We start from the raw sequence: 23329 nt of genomic DNA on the forward strand, positions 1-23329 counted from the left end.
AAATTCTGAAATAATTGGTACAAAAAATGTTTTAAGCGAAAAGATTCTTTGAGATCGTTGTGTGAACCTTATTTTCAAAACAAAAGTCAATTTTGATTTATTGTTTTCGTCAGGTTTCTTTGCGATGAAATTTAAGCTGATGAACTTTGACCGACAGCAGCATAATGTAAAGAAAACATTAGTGTGCATTGTATCGCAAACTACTTTTGAAATCATATACCCAAATTTTGACAGTCATAAGATAGTATATATTTATTAATATTATTGTTTGTAAACATTTTTTGCAAGAAAAATTGTCGTGTGAAAATCTACAACGTAGATACTTGAAGGTGCGTTTGGCTATCACGGAGCCTAGCAACCGTTGCTAAGAACGCCCAACACTGTAATACAAGCACAGCTGACTCGCGCCCTCGCTTTGCAACATCCTCACGGATTTTGGGGCGTTTTTTCGCCAATTTCTTCCGCGAAAACCTTGCAGTTGGTATCAAATCTACGGATAACACATTCGTAAAGGTGGGTAATCAATTTTTTATGATAATTTTGGCGCAAAATTGCGATTTTCTTCACTTATTAGGAGCGTCACGCTGGCTAGAATGAATGAATCGCTGCAGTACTTATGTTTCACATGCCTCAATGACCTCCAAAATAATCACAGCTCTTCACAAATATGATTCGTGCAATCAAAAAATCTGAAAATTTTCGTAGATTAATGTTGTATTTGGTGGTTTTCAATCATTTTGCAATAAATTTAGGCTAGAAAGAAGTTTAAAGTCGACAGGATGTTTTGGCAATGGCTGCGTGACTTGTCCTTAGTTACCGTCTGTAACACACACATGCGAGCTACATTTATGTCTGAATGTCGCCCCTAACCCGGGGTTTCTCTCAAGGATTCATGCATAAAAACCTCCTATTTTCAAGGTTTTTAAAGCACCTTAAGAGTACTTAATGTAGCACAGTGTATGATCAAATGGTAACAACTTAACACATGCCTTTAGTTACGAGTGCTTAACCTTAAAATTCAACAGTGCTTGTCCAACGAGTGACAACCTTAAGAGAAAATAACCCTTAAGAAGACGACCATGCCTGAACAATTCAAGAAATATTCATATTTACATTCTTCAGAAGCAGATGTGTTTTGAATCATGTATATGTAGCGTTGACTGTTTGGAAATTTCACTGTTGTTCTGCGCATTGTTTACAAAATATAATGTTTACAGGTTTGCGTGCGTCGGTCCACATTCCTATTGTCCTAACGCATATAGCCAGGGGGGATCTGCTATAAGTTAGTCAACCTTATCTCCAAGTAGATACAAGAAGAGACTACCTGATATGTCTAGTATCTTTCATTCTTATTTTCCTCAAACTGCCAAGGACATTGAAAATACAATTATATATGTTATATGAAGCAATATCCTAACCAAATAAAATTAAAAAAATCTTGCAAACTGTTAATGGTTGTAACGTTAGTTATTATTTGTATCTCTCCAAAAAAAAAACTTTGAAAAATTGTGTTGACTTCTTGTGAGCTTGGTATGCCCAGGATATCAAAGGGCTTTTTGTGTAAATTACCAGAAGTACTGAACATAGAATGGAGTCAACTGTCTCACTGCATCCAAAAGCAGACTAGTGTGTTTGCCTTTTCACGAATTAAGTGCGCTTGAAAACATATAGTGAGCACTTGAAAAATACTTTGCATAAATAGCTATCCATCTTCAAAACGGAGACTTTTGTTGCATTTTGGCAGCTGTCCTTTTACAAAATAGGGATAATGTATGTAAAATGTACAAATTCATGAGTTATTGTTTGCACCTGGCCATATCAATTTCTTAAGGTTGGTGCTATGCAAATTTCCTTAAATCCCTTGTTGTACAACATTAGAATTGTATTCTCAAATATTTGTTTTACTGAAATATTTTGCATTGAAAGTTGATAAAGGGATAAATTTTATTACGATGGTTGCCATACTACTAGCACAGGGTGGGGTCAAAATTTTTTTCTTTCTTTGAGTCTACAATTTCTTGAACAATAGAACGTACTTGAACCTTTCAAAGCTGTTATATTGAGTAGGAGGGTTTGTATAGAATGACTTTACACGTTTTTGACCAGGCTATTCTATTCAAGTGACCTGTTTCTTTGCCGCAGCGCTTTGGTAACAAAATACTACACAGGCCAGGAACACGGTACGCTTGGACTCTGTACAAAATGCTTGGGGTTACTTAGACTAGCTTACCAGGCTTTAGAATGTGTTTTCTTTTTCCATGTTAGCCATAGTATGTGTTCAAAGGAAAGGCCATCAATGAGCCTGATGTGTGAGGTTAAAGTCTCAATAATTAGTCCTAGGTCACCACCAAATATATCAAACTGACAGATAGACGACAAAAATGTGGTTTTTGTTGTAGCTAATGCATAACTCTAGTGATAATTACCAAGTAACATTTTGACATGCAGATACTAGACTGAGTATATCTATAGTGATTGTTTTATTTTGCTAGTTTTAACACACATTTTTTTCTAGTATATTTACAATTGCCATTTGTAGTATGAGGTATGTTTCTGATACACCAAAGACATTTACCGGTAGTTTTAGTGATACTTTTAGCGTTTTTTTTTCATTCAGATGCATGATCATTGTAATTTCAAAGCCAGATGAAAAAACTTATAATAACAATATGAGCATAAAAACGATAACATGAAGTGGTCAAATTGTTCTAACTTTGACTTATGTCTTGGTGAGCCAATCTTAGATGCTACGTACGTAGTATCTGTACGCTAGTGTGCCTTGAACAAACACGACAGAAAACCCAATAGGGCCGCGTTCTTTGTTCACAAAGCCTGACATGTTTACGGTTAATAAAAACGGAAACAGGATACCATAATACCCAAACAGACCCCCATCCCCATTAGCTGTACTTTTGTGGGGGGCCAGATTTAGTGGTAAATAAAGAAGTGAGGAAAAATAAACAAAATAGCGACCGATATGGTTTATCAGTACATACACAAAAAAGCTGAACGGAAGCATTAAAAAAAGGATTGATTCTGGCTTTTGTCTGCCACTTTGTATAGCAATAAAAGGATTAGAAGAATATACAATTTTTTGGTTGTTACAGTGTAGTTAATGTTTCAAAAATTTCGGCCAGTGTAATGCCCTGGTAATACCTCTTCTTCAATTTTTTTCATGCCAGTACTCTGATTTTCAGACTGTTGCACCACAAAAATTTATAATATGATCATTTTTCTGAATTTTGTAAAGCTTAACCATGCAAAATTGTGATATGGTACACTAAAATCATTAAGACAAGAAATGACCAAAACATTCAATTTTTCTAGAATCCAGAAATAGCTGGACCAGGTACATTTGTATGACAATAACAATGAACTTTATTGAATGCATTGTATTCATACTCAATGCATGCCCAATGCTAAATGCATTAAGTTAGATACAAATTGTATATAGCTAAAGTAGAATGCTAATAAAATAAATTATGCTATGTTTCATCTGCAATGTATATCTTGAGAGACCCTTCAATTTTCTTAATACACCGTGTAGACAAATTAATCGACTTACATTTTTTCAATCATATCATAGTTTTAGATGACATAACAAAACTTTTATATGTGAACATTTCATTCTTAAATCTGTTAAAATTTAAATACGGAATTCTAACACTCTGTTTTTTCAGTAGCGTACAAAGATGGGACGTCTACCAATGGGAAGCCGCACGTCGCACGTGCAGGGCAGCACCGGACCTCAGTACAGCGTTATGAACTTCTACTGTACCCAGAATTCCACCACGTACGGACAGGAGGGATTCAAACCCCGCACCGGGAAACATGTGGGCACCGGCTACCAGTCCAACTTCAGGCCTGGTGTCTACTACAGCAGACATTTGGATGAGCTGGATAATCCAGAAATGGGGTAAGTATCCCTCCTTTCTTCCACAAAAATCTGATACGAATGTTTTTCACAATGGTTCAGAGGCAGAGAAATGCTACAAAAGTCATGCCCTACCTTTTCTACAGCCACTTATTTCACTATTATGGTGTACAAAGCACAAAATATATAATCATTTGCAAAATGTAATGATAAAAAATGACCAAATGGCAGGAGAAGAAACATCAGGGAAAACAATATATTTCATCCGTACCAATGTATGGAGTTAAATATAAAAAACTGTTCACCAGAAGTCGTAGTGTATTTTTCTGAATTATAATAGTTTAACATCTTTTTTCCACTCACTTTTCTTTCTGTATTTCTCTCTCTCTTTGCTTCCTCCTTATAAAGAGTAACTATTCACTGGTTATTGTATCAACAATTTGCATTGTTATGTATGGATGGCAGTTCAGCACCAAGGAGAGGTCTCAGCTGAACAAAACGAAAAAGTCATTCTTTTTTTACAATAGGAAAGTCAATCCTGTATATTGTAATGGATACTCATGCCAACACTTGCAATATCGCTTTCAGCCGCATTGTGGCAAGAAACTACAACACGGTGACGAAGCTACACTTCCTGCCGTCCAAGGGCTCCGACGGGAGAGACCCGCTACCCAGGAACATCCACATGAAGGGGAGTGGCTTCGTACGGCAGACGCCAATCACCACACCAACTGTGGCTGAGGTAGGTTTCTCTGGAACTGCAGTTCTGGGTCATTTTGACAGGTGGCACTGCTGACTGGTGTATGTTCGTAGAGCAGAAATCCATTCCTACGCCAACAGTGGCTGAGGGGGATTTCCTCGTATTACTGCATTACTGCAGTTTTGGGTCAGTTTGATAGGTGGCATTGCCGACTGGTGCTTAGATCCTTTATACTGTGACGATTGCCAAACTGTTAATGGACTGAGTGTATTTAAACTTTATATGCTAGCAATTTAGCTTTAATAGTGGGCTTTCACAAGTGTTTTAACTTGAAAATTTGATGCATGTAACAGTTAACAATCGGCGACACAAAAATCTGTCTGACAAGTATGAAATGTTGACCTTATTGGAAATGTTTGGAGAGGAAGAAGCAAAATTGCTACATGTATCTCTTTTTTACCGACAGGTTCGTAAGGTCCATGTTGACACCCATCACACGGCACCTTTCTCCATCCTGCCCAAAGCCAAACCGCTGCTACACAAAATCCAGTCTAAGGACCCAGTAGAGCTGGAGAATGGCAGTTTTGGGCCTGGTTTCATGACTACTGAGACTCACGTCAGGTTTGATGGCAAACCTATGGAGAAAAGTGAGTCCCTACGGTGTTAGTTATTCTCTGTTTCAGTCAGTCAGTTATTTAGTCATTCATTCAGTCACTCATTTAGTCATAGAATACATTCAACTGTTACAATTGTTGTACAATAAACCTGACTTTCTTCTTTATTTGTCAAAAAAAAATGCAATAAACAATAGATAAACAGTCACAGGAGAATTTGAACAAAGTAGCTAGTTTTCATCATCATCATCATGCCTCTGGATTATACTAATCCGGTGAGGTACACTAGTAGCTAGTTTTGATAACTAAAAAATTGATTTCTGTCTTGAAATGCTTAATATGGATGGCAGATCAGCACCTTGAAAAATACTTTTCTACCTCAGAATCAGCTTCTGATACTTATTTCTGCCCATTGCTATTCAATAGAAAATGATAACATTGCATGCATTTTTGTTGCCACCGTAATACATGAAAACACACGCCATATAGATTTTAGGCAAAATTGTTAATTTGTTTTTTGCTGAAGTGAATTGTAAACAAATGTTGTTGTTTTCCTTCTGCAGCTGATTTCTACCACAATTCTATCGGAAACAAGGAGGAGTCTGGGTTCACACACGCGTACAACGTGGAGCCTGTCACCTTCCACCCAGGATCCCCACACAAGGGGGAAATGCCGGTACGTCATTGGTGGAGAGAATTCCTACTGTCTATACAATGATTTGTAAAGCTCATTAGATACCAGAATCATACTGCCGCAAAAATCTTCCTATATAATCTCTTGCCAACTTAATGAAATTATTCACTGGTTTTCTATATGACAGCAAGGAATCATAAATCTTTTGTTTACTGAATTGTTGCCAATTTTACTTAGGACCTGTGAAAGTGGGGCATATCTTAGTAGTCTGTACAGAGTTAACAGAGGTTGCTTCTTTGACCACAGGGTTGGATGACGGACCGCCCGACAGGAGTCAGTATCATGAAGACAAACTTCTTGAGGAGTGAAGACCCGAGCGGGAAGGAGCCCCTGCCTAACGTGGCAGACAGAGCCGTGAGAGACACAGGCTTCACGCATGAGACGGCAAAACCACAGTTCCTGGGACATCCTGCTAACGTATGACTGTGTGCTTTGTTTCATAGGTTCCGTCCTTCCTTACGTCTTTGGTTCCCTTTTTCATTCTTTCCTTCCTTCATTCCTTCCATCCTTTTCTCTTCATTCCTTCCTTCCTTCCTCCCTCCTTTCCTTTTTCTCCCTTTCTTCCTTGTGTCCTTCCTTCCTTCTATACTTTCTTTCTTCTTTGCTTCTTTCCTTTCTTCCTACCTTCATTCTTTCCTTCCTTTTTTCTCCATTCCATTGTCTATTCCTTCCTTCATTCCTTCCATCCTTCCTTGTCTGTTTCTTTTTTTTACCCTTCTAAGCCAAAGTTCCATGACTATCCTTCTATGTTTGTTCACATGTAGCTATAAGACTTTGAGACCTTTCCTTGGTACTGAACTGGCATTCATAACAATGCAATGCAAAAGGATAAATATAGTTACTGTAGTAATATTTTAGTAGAACACCACCTACAGTAAAGATACTAACAATGTACTTGTACTGTTTTCCTACAGGCCTTTACCAGAGTTGACCAAGTCCCCAGTTTGGTAGCAGAGAGAACTCGGAAGAATGACCCAGCTGAATATGTCAACATGGCCGCCCCCAACAACCATTCCAGGTAAAATACAAGTTCTTAAACTTCTCCCTGCTGCCTAACTCTGTAAGCAATAGAGAATTGGTAGCCAAACAGCTACTTAAGTCTGCTATAGGTTAAATCCCATTTCTTTAGGCACAAAAATGTTTTTGAATGTATTCTTTGGTTTCCTATCATTTTAATACCACATTTAATTGACTGCAACTGCCTGCAGTACACTCAAGCAGTCAGTAGATGTCTCTTGGGTACCAAATCATTCTCATTACCTATATATTCATCATACATATGTCATCACCAAAGCCAAAACTGGTGTGTAATGAAAGTAAAGTTGCTGCATATGCAGATTTCTCATACGGTGAAGATTATGTTTTTTTTTATGAGTTCTAATTTGATTGTTGTTGTTTTGCAGCCTGACGAAGAATTGGTTCAAGGGCGCTCAACGAGAGACACCGAGCGAGACAGACCGACTGGGTAGGACTGCTGTAGGGTGGCAGGTGGGAAACTGTTTCTGTCAATCATGCAAAAAATGAGAGCAAAGCAAAAGGAAGAAAGGAGAAAGAAAGAGAAAGGCAGAAAGAGACAATAGCCATTGTTTTGGAAGTTTGTAGAATACAAAATCAGGAAAAAAAGTTAAGATTAGAAGGGTTAGATTCATCAAATTTGTGACCAGTCTTCTAGTCTTTTTCAGGATAAGAAATCATTCAAACCTTGTGTTGGAAATTGTTTAAGTCTTGTTGTTCCATAATATTACTTATTGATCAATAGATTAGCATTCACGCTAAAGTACAATCGTTGTTTTCATGTCTTTTCAGGAGCTCTCAGGCTACAGTGCCAACAACGACCGTTATGTCCACCAACCAGAGACCCTGGAAGACCTACAGAGATTTGTCACACACTACAAGATCAGGTGAGCAAAATTTTGGCGCTTCCACTTTAAAAAAAATGTTGCTTTACCAGTAGTGATGCTGCCACTTCTGTATTTCTGTTAAAATAATTATATTATAGGTCTGGGGAAAAAACAAATGTTTAAACACCTCAGTTCATTAGCGTTATGTATTGTGAATTCTGGAGAGAGATGTCTACAGCCACCATGGAAGAGTTTCTGATTCCCCCACGGATACCAATCATCTGTTTATTGATTTATTGATTGATTGATTGTAAATACTTTGCTTTTACCAGATTCCATGACAAGAACCCTGAGGGAATAGACCGGGAGGGTCACACCTGGGGAGGGCTACAGGAGCAACTTCCTGACGGTTTCACCAAGAGTACAGCCGTCCACAGTTACGGACCTGCAATCCACACCACAGATACCCTCCGCAGGCTACATCCATATGTGGCAAGGTGAGGCCCTCTTGCCTTATTTGGCATGATGTAATTAGGTCCTGACCAATCAGCTTCTTGCTGTTGTTAACATCTATGAACTTGCCTTATAAGGAGAGAGCTAGGCTAGAGTCCATCCAATCAGCAAGCAGCACATTAATGAGCTTGCCTACTTTGGTGTGATCTAGTTTTTAGCCAATGAACACCCACCTCGATCTAGATTTTAGCCAATTAGCACCCACATTTTAAAGTATCAATGGAGAATTTGTTCTTATGAAACAAAATAGTCAGTTTAGGGTAGAAGAGCTAACAAAAATGCTTCCATTTCATTCATAGCTTCAAAGAGATATTTCATATCTGATTCAGTACTTTCTGATTTTAACATCTTGTTTTTACTGTTATGTGTTGGGAACATATCCTTTTCCACTGTAATTTTATAATTTTTTTCTTAATTCAATTTTTTCAGGAGTATTAAGGGGACCGACCCATTCTATGATGACCACACCCATGACAGCAAAATGCACTCAGAGCTGAGATCATCACTACCCCCCATCATGGCATAGAGATGGAACGTTCCAACCCAATCATGTGATTCCAGTTACTGTAGTGAAAGACAAAATGTCGGAAACACTTTTTGAAAAGAAAAATGACTTTATCAGAAGTATTTTTGGTGTTTTACTCATTGGCGACATCAATATTTTATTCAGAACATCAACCGGAAACATACAATTTAGCCTTAGTGTTTATGTACCATATATAATATTATATAAGCTTGGAGTTTTCTTCAATAATCAACCAAATAAATACTGATTTGTATAAAGGTAAGACAGTTATATGAAGGATATCATATGAACAGACTCTGTATATATTTCATTGTAGTGGTTGATTTGTGATGTGTGCATTTTTAACTGGTGAATCTATTGTATTATTTTAACACAAAATATTTCATGACCTGTATATTTGTTTTACACCTATGCAAGATTGTATCAGTGAGAATATTTGTTGCTGGCAACATGAACAGTTGATGTGAATTCAGGTTCATGATATCAGTTTTGTGAGCGACACTCTACAATGCAAAGAGCTGCTATGGATGTGTATTAAGAGGAACGTGTCTATTTTATGTTTTATCTAGTATGATTATATGTAAAGCTTTACTCAGTGACTACAAAATATATTGTATTTTACCTTCTTCCAAGTGTGTTGTATTTTGTCATTTTTTTAAATTTAGATGTATCATACCTAGATCTATATATAACTTTTACATGAGGATCCACTCAAAAATCTATAATATTATGTGCTTGGATTATAATACCGTACTTACATGATTGTATCTTTAGGTATGCATTTAAGAAAACACACATCACACGCCAGCTGTATTAATATTCAAGACATATCTATTAATCATAAATTATCGTAAAACATGTAACTTTATCATTACATCGAAAACATTTACCTTTTGCAACGGCCTTATTACTACTAGTTGGCAACAAGTTACAATGACATACGTTCTACCAAAGTAAGCATTGCCTTTCAATTTTCAGTAACAGGTCTTTTTACTACAAAAATTACTGATCAATTTTACATCAACACAATACAATATATATATATATATAAAGATAAAGATATATATATGTATAATATATACAAAATACACTAAACATATATGCCATATGAAATATATAACTGGGCAATTCGTAACATTGCAAATCATGAGAAGTAAATGTGATAGTTTAGTATATACATTTCTTCAACAACTTGTTTTACTAGAGTCGACCGACATCCTTTTTTATTTCGCCACTTTTACTTCGGTTTTTTCTTCAACTGCTGAATCTTCGCTGGTAATAACAACATTCCTTTCAAATTCATTTGTCTGTTCTTCTTCTATCGCAATGGAGGTAACAACAGTTTCTCCGTTGCAAACATATATATATGTGTGATTAGACGCACATGTGCAGTCAGTATTTGTATAAGTCGTTTCATTGTGGTGAACAGTTTTCTCGTCTGTTTTGTAGAGCAAAGTGTTCTCACTAGGTTTTCTTCCTGTAGTTGTGGTCAGTTCGGCTCCAGTCACTTCGTGTACAACACTTAAAGGTAAAGAATCTTGATATTCGTTCTCAAAGTTCTCACTTTGCGATGCCTGTGCGCTACGAATGTTTTCGTCCGTTGCTTCGTTGCGTCTAGGTTCTGAAGCTGGTTTGCTTTCTCCGTTGGTATCCTCATCTTTTATTTCGGTGTAGTCGTGATTTGAGGGACTGTATACTTCGTCTTCGTTTATTTGATGATAGGTGTTGTCGTCCCTTTGAGGGGAGCCCTGTGTGTCCCTAGCATGGAGCGCTGTTTCTCCAACGATATTACCATTGTACATTGGGTTGCTTTGTAAAACACTTGAGGCGTTGCCTATCGAAATTGGCCCTAAATTTTGGTCAAGTCTGCTTTTATTTCTGGTGCAAAACAGAGCCACTAAACAAATGAAGATAATTTTTCCCGCTAGCAAAGAGCCCACTATAATCAGAGGGACTTTTACATCTGTTGTGCCAACTACATTGGGATTTAGACTAGTGGTTGGCGTGACTGAAAAAAGTGGTGGCCCACGGTCGGTTGCCGAAACTGTACTACCAGTTTTCTGCGTCGTCATATTTTGCTCGTTCTCTCTGTCGGTCTTGTTGTCAAATTTGGTAAGAGATTCGTTGACAAGCATTCCATCTGTTGCTGTATGCAAAACGTTCTGATCGGTTGTATGAGTTTCCCTCACGAAACACTCTGCGTTGTCATGTTCTTCTTCATTCGCGGAAACGTTCAAGAACAAAACGTCTTTCTGTTTTCCAGTGAGGGCAAAACAAGCCACTCTCAACGGTTCTTTCTCCTTTTCTAAATCTTCACTGCCAGGAACAAGTGACTGTTTTGCAAGCTTGCTCACCACGACACTAAAAGCATCCCCTTTTCGGAGAACCTCCTTGACGCTAGTTTTTATTCCAGATACTCTCAAATATGACGAACCCTTAAGGTCGAAATTTAAGCCGCCAGTCTCATTCCATGCCTCCAAACATTGACTCGAAAACGGCGTGTTTGTTTGTTCTCTAGTATTTCTCACTAGAATGACAAAGGGAGAAGAAGAGACAAAATAACCTTGCCCAAAATTCGGGTTAGAATTATGGCAGCTGTAGAAGTCCCTCAAAGCGAGATCACTTTCAAACCATTCAACACTAAATCGTTCATTACTAACGTCATAATTTATATGCAAAGCTATATCATTGATTAACACTCCTATCCAACGCTTTTGTGGGCTGCAAATTTTCAACGATATTTCCCATGGTTTATCATACACAATGCTTGCTTTGTAAACAGCAAGACTTCGTCCGCCAAGATATATGGAAAAGTATCTGTTACCAAGGCCTTGGAATGCTCTTCTATTGAGACATACGAGAGCGTTATTTCTCAAATGAAGATATTCCAGTTGACTAAGAGACTCAAAAGCTCCTGGTATGATTTTTTCAATCTTGTTTTCGCTCAATTGTAAGGTGGCGAGGCTGTCTAGCCCAACAAACCACCCTCCTTGTATTTCTCGCAGTTTGTTATTTCTTAGGTCTAGGTGGAAAAGGTTGTTAAGATCTTGAAAACATCCTGTCTCTAAACTAGAGATCGCGTTGTCAGCTATGGAAAGGTGTTCTAGGTACGAGTGTGGTGCTCCAAACCAGTTTTTGGGAATACTAGTAAGGTTGTTTCGGTCTAGAATCAAATTCTCCAACCGAGAGAACTCTGCAAATGTCGCATTGCTTAGTTTGGTTATCCCTACATCAATGAGGAACAGATTTTCAAGTCCCGTAGGATCGAGCTCAGCTAGTTTTCGCGACGAGAGAGTTCCGAATCGAAAACCTGCCAAAGCGAGCCATTCTATGCCCTGTAAACACCTATCTGTTGGCTTTCTTACAGTTTCGACTTGATATCTATGGTCACAAAAGACACACTGCGTAGCGTGCCTCAGGTGAATGGTAGATTGGGGTCCGTTGTCGTTAACCATCTTGTCGGGTGGAACGCAAGACGTAATCGCTTTCCTTTGACAGGTGGGAAAGCATTCAGGACTTGCCGCAAGATTTGAAACTACCGACATGGAAACAACGAACAGAAAGCCCAAACTTGGCTTCAATAGCGAATTCATTGTCATTGTCAAATCGTTAGACTATGCGCAAATCTTTTAAGTTTGTTTAAAAATGCGTTGGTTTTTTCAGTTGAAACCTTCTTGTCTTAAATGTCCCGTAAGTCTTAATTGGGCCGTAATTTTGTGTAGTCCTTATCTCTAAGTCCCGAAAATGTGTTATATTCAAGAAAGTATTGTCGTATATACGTATACAGTACCAGTAGTTATGTGTACAGTATTATTGTGATGATTTTCGTAAAAATTAACACAATTCAGACGTATTAAAATGTACCTCAACTGATGTTTGATTTTACAATGATACTGAAATTATTGTCAATATTGACTGAAGAATTCGCGGCAAAAAATTCACATAAATATGTCTTTTGTAGAGAGTAATTATTGAGGTAGGCAAACGAACAGCGATAAAGTTTTTGTATACCTTCCTGCTGCGGACTTCGGATGGTTCGAATCTGCGGTTAAAAACGTTGCACCTCGTGTATGAGCTCGGTTGACCGAAGAGTAAAAAGTTGCCGATACGCCAGCCTGGCCAATCCTTCCGATTCTAGAGATTCTGAAGCAGCGATAGCAAAAAGGTGCGTCTCCAAAAGTTCTTTCTCTCCGCTATTTTCTTCTTTGCTGTCGAATGCTGCGTTGACACTGATTTGATGCGTTCAGATGGTGAATAGGATGCCGCTTTCTAGCAAGCCAAGAGTGTCGACAGTGACGAGACAGAATTCGAAGAGACACTGCTAGCTTATCCTCCCAAACTTCTAAATTCATCCACAAAACCCAGACTTATTTGAGGACGCATGATTGACGACCTAGATAGCATCACAGAGAAGATTACCAATACATGCGGGCAGTACATACGTATCAACCACCTGGTCGGAGGTAAATATTAATGAATATATCACCATATTGACTTTTGCAATGTTTACGAGATGAAGCTAAAGGAATGTGTGTTGTTCATGAAAGAGCATCAAACCACAGTACTTTTGCATGACCTATAAAAGAGAGTTTCTTATGTTATGTTATGTTATGTTATGTTATGTTATGTTATGTTATGCTATGCTATGCTATATGCTATGCTATGCTATGCTATGCTATGCTATGCTATATGCTATGCTATGCTATGCTGTGCTATATGCTATGCTATGCTATGCTATGCTATGCTATGTTATGTTATGTTATGTTATGTTTATGTTATGTTTATCTGTTATGTTATGCTATGCTATGCTATGCTATACTATGCTATGCTATGTTTATGTTATGTTATGTTATGTTATGCTATGCTATGCTATGCTATGCTATGCTATGTTATGTTATATGTTATGCTATGCTATGTTATGCTATGCTATGCTATGCTATGCTATGCTATGCTATGCTATATGCTATGCTATACTATGCTATGTTATGTTATGTTATGTTATGCTATGCTATGCTATGCTATGTTATGTTATGCTATGCTATGTTATGTTATACTATGCTATGCTATGCTATGCTATGCTATGTTATGTTATGTTATGTTATGTTATGTTATGTTATGTTACTGAATATACTGAATAGTCTTTCTCGCGTATTCCGCTCAAGGTGGGCTAAATGCACATAACCATGTTACTGAAGCAAAAAGAAATGCTTTTTTAACAGTTGTATTTTTTCCTTTTATTCTTCTGTTGTTTTACTTCTTTTCATAAGTTTATTTTGACTGCAAATTAAATTCGATACATGTATGAGCTCGAGGGATTGCAACGTGTCAGAAAATATATGTTAAAAGATAAAGCTAAACACAAGAACCAACTTTCAAGCTTATCTAATGCATAACATGACCCAGACGTTTCAATACTAAAATGACACACGCACAGATGAAGACGACTTAAAATATTCTGTAGGGAAATATTTATTCATAACTGGAGACAATAACAACTTTTCTCAATGTTTAATTGATGCAGTATTTTCAGAAACTAATACGACAGATACAACAGAACGCCTGATTGCCCTAGTTTCATATAACATTTAATATTCTGAGGGAGGGCATTTATTCAGCTAGAGATATATAACAAGTTTTCCAATGTTTAGTTGATGCAATGTTTTCAGAAGTAATACGTCGGACAAAAGAGCACCTATATGTCCTAGTTCTGTAAAAACTATATGAAGGTCGTCAAGGACTTTTATTTTGTTCTGTGTATTTTATTCCAATATAAACAACAATAATGCAACGAATGGTCAAACCTCGAATGTCAAGTGCGCGAACAAGAAACTAATTATATATAACTTCTCTCTAGGGGACAAAACTGTTTACACATACTAGTACATGGACTAAAATATCGGTCATGGATATCTTGGTTCGCCTGAACGGAAGGCGCTGTCATGGCGTTGTTTATGTTTTAAGCTAATAATAATACTTGTTTATGCAGAAGCAGGAGAACATATTGATATACTGTACATACATGTAGTAGCAGCATTTTCATTTCAAAATCTTTTCTTGCTCGTGAATATAGTATATATGAATTGGATAACATTACAAGTAACACATATATTTTCAAATATAACTACTGCTTGAGGAATTAATGTCCATTGTAATCTTCCACATTCGTATTCTTCTATCGACCAGCATCAAAACGCCATTGAACAGGTGGTTAGGTTTGCCCGATGCGCTTCTTGCTCTTCTCGGCAGGTGTCGTTGGCGCACGGCCATCGCCTTTTTTGGAGTCTAGGTGTCCCTGCAGCTGGGTGATGACGTTGGCCTGCGCCTTGATCTTGACCAATAGCATGTCGATCTCCTTCTCCCTGGCGCGCACGATCTTGTGCACCTCGCCCACCTTCCTCTCCATCTTCTCCTGAAGTCTTTTCTTGGACAACTCGACAAGCTTCTTCTCTTGTTCCATGGATTCTTTCTCCATCTGGACATTTGGATGAGAAATGTTGAAAAGAGAGTCTTAACGGTACATAGAAGCTACAGCATTATTTTGTGTGGAAGCGCATGCCATGTTACATGTTTTCTACACTGGTTAGTTTTGCGTACCGCTACTTGTGACTGTTACAAACCACCCAGAGAGAGCATAGAGTTGTTTTTACACTCTTCAAAGCCTTTTTATAGGACTAGACATTTGGTACATGCATAATATTTCATCCTCTCAAAAATAAAGCACATACACAAACACAAGGAAACTGTCGCTTTTACAGAATGTTATTTTGCAGAGACTTGTTTGTACATCTCTAAACCTTTCAGTACAATTCTGTTGAGGCATTCAGTACTATCATGTATAGACATCCCCCCTCTCAAAAAATAAAGCGCACACACAAAGATACAGACAAACAAAAAACAAACAAACAAACAAACAAACACAGACATGTGAAGGAACTGACCTGTACTCTCTTGACCCGCTTGTCAGACTCCATGCCCATCTGTCTGATCATCTCGCTCATTTTTGACATCTCGTTCTCCGCGAAGTTCACTCTCTCTTCGCATCTCCTGGGGTAGGCAAAACCAACACCATGTCAACGTTTCCGTGTGTTATGGCATGTATAAATGCATGTATTAATGCCTGTATTAGGACGAATCTCGGTGTGATCTTGAAATACTAGTTTTTTTCCTATGTAACTGTTTGTATCTTCTTTACTTTAGCATTTTTATTTGTTTCGTTTTTAATTGTTTTGGGCAAAAATGTAGCCTTGATATTCGGCGTACTTAGATTCCAAACAACAAGGAGGTTCTATTCAACTTGCAAAACTCAGTCACAGGACCAAATGGTACATTTCTTTGATTAATTTTGTAATCCTAGTGATACCATCTATTAAAAAAAATACCCACTGTACGCATTTGCGGAGAAGACTACATGTACTTCTCTAAGAAATGAATGAATTACCTGTTCTCGTCCTTCAGAGCCTTGTTGTTGTGTTCCAGCGCTTTTCGTTCCTTCTTCTGTCTCGCCATTTCCTCCCTCATTTTATGTATAACCTGTCGGCCTCGGTAGTCTTCTGACACAAACCTGTCCTTCTCTAACTTGGCCTGTTTTGATAGAAAGTTGGTAGGTTAGAACTAGAAACGGTTAGTGTTAGTTTACCTGAACTTTACCATTAGGTCAACATGGCAAGGCACAGTTCGGCTAGAACTGAATAATATTGTATACTAGTATTAGCTTTATGACTATCAAGCTTCATGTATTTTCCAGATTTGATTTTGTTTAGTTTGATTTTGTTCTGTTTTGTTTTGTTTTGTTTTGTTTTGTTTTGTTTATCAAAGTTACAACCGTTCGGCATTGCAACTGTCCGTATCGGTGACAGCAACAAGTGGTCTTCTCAACAGCGACTTCTTGCGGAATGGTTCTGAAGTACAGCAAGTGTTTGTTCACCTTTTTCAGCAGATCTCTGGCCTCGTCCCTTTCTCTTGATGTCCTCGCGAGAGTCATCTCAGCCTTGTGCGTTCTCTTGTAGTATTCCACGTTCTTGTCTTTCAACAAATCCGCCTGGAAAATGAAGCAAAAAACGTTATTTGGCGAAAGAAAACAAAACACGACATTCTCCAATACTAGTACTGATATTCGTTGTATTTGTGTACTATAAGAAAAGCATGTTGTAAGAAAAGAAAAAAAAAAGAGATTTAGTAATAACGTACTGCATCTGGCCCTTTTGGACGGACATGCAACAAAGATCATAGTCATCATTTTCATTGCGTATGAATATTCGAATCCTAAATATTTTACTCAGGAGTTTTTTTTAAAGATACCTTTCCTTAGCATTTATTTCACGGACAATGCTAGACTTTTTTTAGCCTGGGTGCCCTAGCGACATTAGGGAGCGGGCGAAAACTACGGGGGATGGCACCCAGGCTAAGACATTTTTTCTATCTCTGACATTTCGTTGTAATATTCTAGTCAAAGATAATCAAAGGTTTGTGTGTGTGGCATCCCATAGCTAGTTATTCACCAACTAACTAGTGTGACACCCAAAGATTTGGGAAAAAATGCCGTGGACTCTTCTAGTGACCTTACCTGAAATTTGTAGTAGTCTATCTTGTGAGTCAACTCTTGCACACACGTTTCTGCTTCCTGCAACAACTTCTTGACGTGGTCGATGTATTTCTCTCTCTCGTCCGAAACTCTGTGCGTTTCCACGATGTACCGGTCTTTCTTTTCCGCGACTCTGTGAAAATCTCTCATGTAGAGTTCCTTTTTCTTAGCAATGTGTCTAGCAGCTGCGATGTACTTGTCTTTTAACTCCATGAGTCTTCTAGAATCTTCGATGTACTGTCCTTTGGTTTCGACCACCCGTTTGCAATCGTCGGCAAATTTGTCATGGTAAACTCTTTCGTCTATGTCTGCTATGGTAGGATGTGGCTTGAACACACCGTTGATAGGAGGAAGCTCTTTCGATTCGTCCGTTATCTTTTTGAATTCGTCGTGAAAGTTATTGGACACGGTGTCCTCCAATGAGGTTAGGGTCTCGTATAGGAGTTCGATGTCCCTCTCGCCGTATTGGACGTTCTCGTAGGTCTCGTTGAGGCTTCGTTCGCGTTCGTTGATGTCGGCTCCCAGGCGTTTGAGGTTCCGCTCGCTGGCTTGGAGTTCTTTGTGATAAGATTTGAATTCCTCTGCGCAAGACCTGCGATAGACAATCATGAATTTGTGTCATTAGAAGACAAACAAAACAAAAAAAAGACAGTTAAACAGTTACACTTATATATATGAAGTATAGTTACTGTAGTAGTAGTAATAGTAGTAGTAGTAGTAGTAGTAGTAGTAGAGTAGTAGAGTAGTAGTAGTAGTAGTAGTAGTAGTAGTAGTAGTAGTAGTAGTAGTAGTAGTAGTAGTAGTGGTAGAGTAGTAGTAGTAGTAGTAGTAGTAGTAGTAGTAGTAGTAGTAGTAGTAGTAGCAGCAGAGTAGTAGTAGAGTAGTAGTAGTAGTAGAGTAGTTGTAGAGTAGTAGTAGTAATAGTAGTAGTAGTAGTAGTAATAGCTGTAGTAGTGGTAGTAGTAGTAGTAGTAGTAGTAGTAGTAGTAGTAGCTGTAGTAGTAGTAGTAATAGCTGTAGTAGCTATAGTAGTCGAAGACTGTACAGGTATATAGTCTCTTCTCATACTTTAAGTACTACATAGCCTCGTGTATATAGTAGCTTAACTTGCTATAATTATAATTATAATAGTTGCTAAGTAACAGACGTTTCCATACGTTGCATGCATCTTACAAGAGCAAGATTTTAATAATCGCACCTGTATCTCTGGGCTATTCTGAGTTCCCCCTCGTCTTCACTCCTTGGCTGGCTCACGAGGTTTCTGGAAGACTTCTCCCGTATTTTCGGCGTGTGAACCCGGTCAGTCCGTTTCCTCTTCTCGGTGCCCCCGGCCGACGTTCCCCTGACCACACCGCGCACCACCGGGTAGTCCCCGCGGGGCGAGTCGTCGTCATACACCGGCGAGATCTCGGTCTTGTCCGCTGACTGCGCCACGTACACCTTGATGCCACCCGGTAACGTTGTGGTCGGCATCGTGGGTTTGTTTTGGTGGCCTGGTACGATATTATGGAGTATCCATGGTCTTCAGAATGAATCCAATGTAGAACAAGTCTGTGAAAATATAGAAATCATTTTTATTTATTCCATCATAAAACGGCTGGGTAGCCCATTCAGCTAGCAGAAGCTGCTTTCCAATGCAGCTCAGCTTACATTTAGTATGATTACATTTAGTCAAGCAACAATATCAAAGGTGGACAGCAGTCAAGTAATCTCACATGGTAATATTGACATTATATCTTAATATTTTCTGGTATAATCAAGGAAAACAATTTCCAAAAATTGACACAGGAAAACAAATCAACAACAAAAAACTACAATTAATATCATCGATGTTGTATGGTAATTCTTGTAAGCATTACTTATTCTCCATATAAACAAAATGATTCACTGGCAAAATAACGGTCTCAAAACTACAATTTGAACGAACAATAAGTGGTTGTTTACGTTATTACATGTTAGGATATTTCCAAGCCTTCTTTATTTTTTCGTCCAAACTGCAAGAGACCTTCTGTGAAAATCTTACGTACATGTATATCTGGCCTGTCTATCATATCTTGAATGCGCACTCAGTGCATTTAATATTTGGAGCATCTACAGATTGCCCCCCTCCCCACCTTTGAAAAAAAATCTTACTTGAGAATTATATTCTTCAACCAAACAACAAGTTGGGCCAGAGAAGGTGAAGGATCTGTTAGAAACAACATGAGAGGAAACTAACAAAACGTTTACATAAGGGGGAAGCGAGGAGGCGAAGGGATCGGTGACATCAAGAACAATGCCAATTTATGTCGCCATTGTACACAACCGGCTAAAACACACAGTACCTTCTGTTACTCACACCTGTGGTACACCCCTGTCACACAGTCAGAAAACCTTTCCCGACCAACAACCAACCAAGGTTCGCTGAAGTTCGGGAGCAGTCTGACCAGATCTAGGCCACGGCTACCTTTTTTTTTACGAATCGAGTCGAATTTGAGGTAAATTGGAGTTAAATTTGACTTCGAACACAGCTGACATACTAAAAAAACACCAGCCAAACATAGCCGAACCTCCCGTCCACACCTGAAAGTTTTAAACATTTTGAAACATTCGGCTGGCGTATCCGAACAGTAGCCGACCTCGCCGAACACCAGCCGACCACACCAGACCTTGCTCCCGACCGACTCCCAACCATGGTTGGGGGAAAGTTCAACTGTGTTTGGGAGGCCATATTCGGCTATGTGTGGCAGTGGCTTTACGTATAGAATAGTACTGAGTCTACCGGCGTTGTATACTTCAATGAAGCTCAAACTTCCTAACCTTAAAGAAAAGATAATATCAGAGGTATGTGCCAATGTATACAGGGGTTCTATAGGATTATGTAGCTTTATACACACACGTGAAAATATCTAAAGTTTTCCTTGGTTTTCGAAGAAAAAGCATCACACTTTAGTTCCTATATACTGCAATTTGGTTGTCAACAGATTACATATCACTTAAGTACAATGATACAATGATTATTAGCAAGAATATCGTTGTTCTTCAAATAATTAGATGTTTGTATGTTCTTTTTTAGTTATTAGGCGAAACACAGAGTGATTTTGAATGTTTAGATCGTAACGAAGTTAAAAGTGACAAAATGCTATAGGAAGTAAACAAGTACATCAGTCATTGATAAAAACAGGTGCGTTTTACGTTAACAAAACACGGACGTCAAAAGTTAATCCTGTTGCCAACCAAACTGCGATGTTGACGATAGTAGCTTCAGGGTCACAGCCTACACTAGACCCAGACAACCGGAACATCAAACAAACACGGTCGCACGATTCAAGGAAGACCCACCTGCGATTCGGCTTTCTGTCGTAACCCCTCTCCTTAGTTACCAAGTTCGCCCGACGACCGTTACACAAACTTCTTCCAACTCCAGGATAACTTACTGAAAAAGTTTGGCGTAACTTTTACGTTCTAGGGCGCAGAATTGAAGGTAAAACGTATCAGCCGGCACACACCCTACCGTGGTTACCATTCTTTATTTTCTAGAAGGCAAAGATCTTAGCCGAACCAATCTACCCTTTCACCCCCGACGCAGTGGAATAATGCCGCTTGTTTGTGCAGGCATTTGATACTGTATGGCTTCTTCAATGGGGCGGAGGAATATAAGCCGCCATGTTGTAATTGAGATGTGGCCGTCCAACGCGGACTCATTCAAAGATGGCGGGTAATGTGACGGGGTTGCCAGGGGCGACTGCCGGGACGGAAAAAGTTTGACAGCAGCCAAACGTAGAGTCAACAGCCCTTAATTTTCACATTAGAAGCCCTTAAAAGTCAGCTCAAACCACAAGAAGACTTAAGCAAGAATATTTCACCGTAGAACTCAATTTTGAATGATATTAGAATTTTCCTAAAGTTGGAAGCAAGCAAATGCAAAGACGCAAGTCGGAGAAATGTTTTCTTTTCAGATGCGTTGCGTTGCGATCGAGGCATAAGGTCAGTAGTAGCCAAGCCTTCTGAAGAAAAGGGAAACTTACCATAAACAAACCGCTACTGTAGCATAAAGCAACTCAGAACGCTGTGGAAACAAACACGTAGCTAAGTTCTTTACTACCCAAAGCTGCCACGTGATTTCCTTCCTTGGTTCCCATGATCTTTTGACCGATGGTATTCATTAAACCTGCCACAACAAAACATAACTGTTATTAAATTTCCATCGTTACAAAGAAGAGCGAAGAAGCCGAATCTTTAATCTACTAGTATATCACTATACCGTGCTGTACTTTGCCTACATATTTTAACGTTTTCAAAGTCTTACATCTTTCTTTGTGACATGTATTTGCTAGCTAAATATGGAAAAATGAAGGTCTTTGTTTCATTAAACAAAGGGTGATCATGCATGAAATAGTTTACATAATCTTGAGGATATCATAATTATACCAGTTTTATGATGCGGGTGTCATCAAATAGTTAGTGACGAAATTGATTCTTGACTAGACATATCTCGTCACAGTTAACCTGGTTACCTAGTTAATGGATCATTGGTGCTGTTTATTGATAAAGTGGCAGTTTTCTTTGGAGAGCAGAGAACCTTTAACCATGTTACCGAGTCAATTGTGTCTTATCTATAGACACTTAGTGGACAAAGAGGAACAGGAAATGGAGCGCTAGTATTGATGAATTTTGCGGCTTGTTACAAGAAAAAAAAGTATACCTACAGTAGTCCTTTTACATCTTTCAGTATATGGAGCAGTGCCAATCTCTGTATCTATAGCCCTTGGGCCACACAGTTGTACAGTAGGAGGCTAGTCCACTGGTGATGGTTTATATTTTCAACTTCTTATAATTCATAAAGGTGCGGTCTTGGTTGACTGATGGTTGCCTGGCGTTCAAGAGTATGTCAGCGGTGTCCGGGGGGTCAACTTTGACTCAAATTTAACTAAAATTTTATTCGAATCGTAAAAAAAGTAGGCGTGGCCTATCTGGCCAGAATGGTCCCGAAATTCAGTCAACAATGGTTGGGAAGGTGGCTGGGGAAGGTTCTGAATGTGTGACGGGGGCTTCACTCTCGAAATACACAATATTCATGTAACGCTACATGTCGAAGGGTCAAAGACCTTTGACGTCTGTGAACTTTTTAAAAAACCTAGGCCTAGTTTATTCTCTGTCACAGTCATTCTTTTTTTGTCACAAACTGTCAAAAAATCCCTCGTTGAAAATCCCTTCCCCCTTCTAAGAAAACTGTGAGGGTTTTGCGTAAGACCCTCTTTTGTCCGCCCGGACCCCATTTGAGAAGTTAGTCACCCTTAAATGACGTATGTACGAGGCGTAACGACGTCTTAAGTGGTTGCCCGCTTGCACAAACAAGCGAGCCCACACAAACAAGATTTGTCACCGCTGACAACCAATATGTTACGTGACTCCGGGGATTTCAAACCTGTGGGTTTTCAATCTAAAGATTTGGCATCTGTACGTTTCATTTGAAAGTGTGAAAAGTACAAAGAGTTTGAAATATTTCTCCTTGTGAGTATATCTCTGAGAAAAAATGACGATGGTTATTTATAAACTGTGATCTGTAGTTTTATTTTCAAAGTACCAAAAGTGCGAAGAGTTTAAGCCTGAAATACCTTTTTTTTAGTTTCTCTGGGGGAAAATGATAATGTTTATTTGTGAATTGTGATCTGTTGTTTTCCTTTCAAAGTGTCAAAAGTTCAAGCTTGGAGTTTGAACTATTTCCCTTTGTGACTTTTTTCCAAGGAAAAATGACGACGATAATGATTTGCAAATTGTGATCTGTAGGTCCCTTTGCGAGAAGTCTGGAATACCTCTTTTGTGAGTTGAATATGTAGGGATTCGCTTCCATACTTTCAAAAAGAACGCCGCTTTACGTTGTCAACTTTGTAAGGAGTAAGCATTCACTGATAACACACCATGACTGAAATACTAGTGTGAAATACCCAATGTGGGTACTTTTAAGAGGTAGGGTTTATCTGAAAATTACTAACCCGTATGTTGT

The 23329-nt window shown here is 38.6% G+C and overlaps 2 protein-coding genes across 2 annotated transcripts; one reads left to right on the top strand and one right to left on the bottom strand.

The window, feature by feature from the left end:
* The first annotated feature begins 364 nt into the window (after window positions 1–364).
* Window positions 365–9388, top strand: LOC109476578 (protein phosphatase 1 regulatory subunit 32-like). Its single transcript, XM_019777563.1, has 11 exons — window positions 365–513; window positions 3681–3916; window positions 4463–4616; window positions 5041–5221; window positions 5752–5864; window positions 6129–6299; window positions 6797–6900; window positions 7286–7370; window positions 7689–7783; window positions 8056–8220; window positions 8666–9388. Exons 2-11 carry the CDS (start codon window positions 3693–3695, stop codon window positions 8760–8762), a joined length of 1389 nt encoding a protein of 462 aa, XP_019633122.1. The 5' UTR covers window positions 365–513; window positions 3681–3692; the 3' UTR covers window positions 8763–9388.
* A 4840-nt stretch (window positions 9389–14228) lies between these two features.
* LOC109476582 (calponin homology domain-containing protein DDB_G0272472-like) lies at window positions 14229–18891 on the bottom strand. The gene is made up of 6 exons (XM_019777568.1): window positions 18542–18891; window positions 17326–17935; window positions 16687–16800; window positions 16201–16343; window positions 15701–15806; window positions 14229–15234 (listed from the first exon to the last, which is right to left on the bottom strand). The coding sequence occupies exons 1-6, from the start codon at window positions 18814–18816 to the stop codon at window positions 14971–14973; spliced, it is 1512 nt and encodes a 503-aa protein (XP_019633127.1). The 5' UTR covers window positions 18817–18891; the 3' UTR covers window positions 14229–14970.
* Window positions 18892–23329: the final 4438 nt, after the last annotated feature.

Source organism: Branchiostoma belcheri, unplaced genomic scaffold, assembly GCF_001625305.1.
Source record: "Branchiostoma belcheri isolate BF01 breed outbred unplaced genomic scaffold, Haploidv18h27 scaffold38, whole genome shotgun sequence".
NCBI lineage: Eukaryota > Metazoa > Chordata > Leptocardii > Amphioxiformes > Branchiostomatidae > Branchiostoma > Branchiostoma belcheri.

Excerpts from the sequence above, each read along its gene's own strand:
- LOC109476578 (XM_019777563.1), top strand. The coding sequence starts at position 3,693 with ATGGGACGTCTACCAATGGGAAGCCGCACGTCGCACGTGCAGGGCAGC. Across the intron at positions 6,300-6,796 it reads TCCTGGGACATCCTGCTAAC|GCCTTTACCAGAGTTGACCA; the intron begins GTATGACTGTGT and ends GTTTTCCTACAG. Across the intron at positions 7,371-7,688 it reads GGACTGCTGTAGGGTGGCAG|GAGCTCTCAGGCTACAGTGC; the intron begins GTGGGAAACTGT and ends ATGTCTTTTCAG.
- LOC109476582 (XM_019777568.1), bottom strand. The coding sequence starts at position 18,816 with ATGCCGACCACAACGTTACCGGGTGGCATCAAGGTGTACGTGGCGCAG. Across the intron at positions 17,936-18,541 it reads AGAATAGCCCAGAGATACAG|GTCTTGCGCAGAGGAATTCA; the intron begins GTGCGATTATTA and ends TGTCTATCGCAG. Across the intron at positions 15,807-16,200 it reads GCTCTGAAGGACGAGAACAG|GAGATGCGAAGAGAGAGTGA; the intron begins GTAATTCATTCA and ends TGCCTACCCCAG.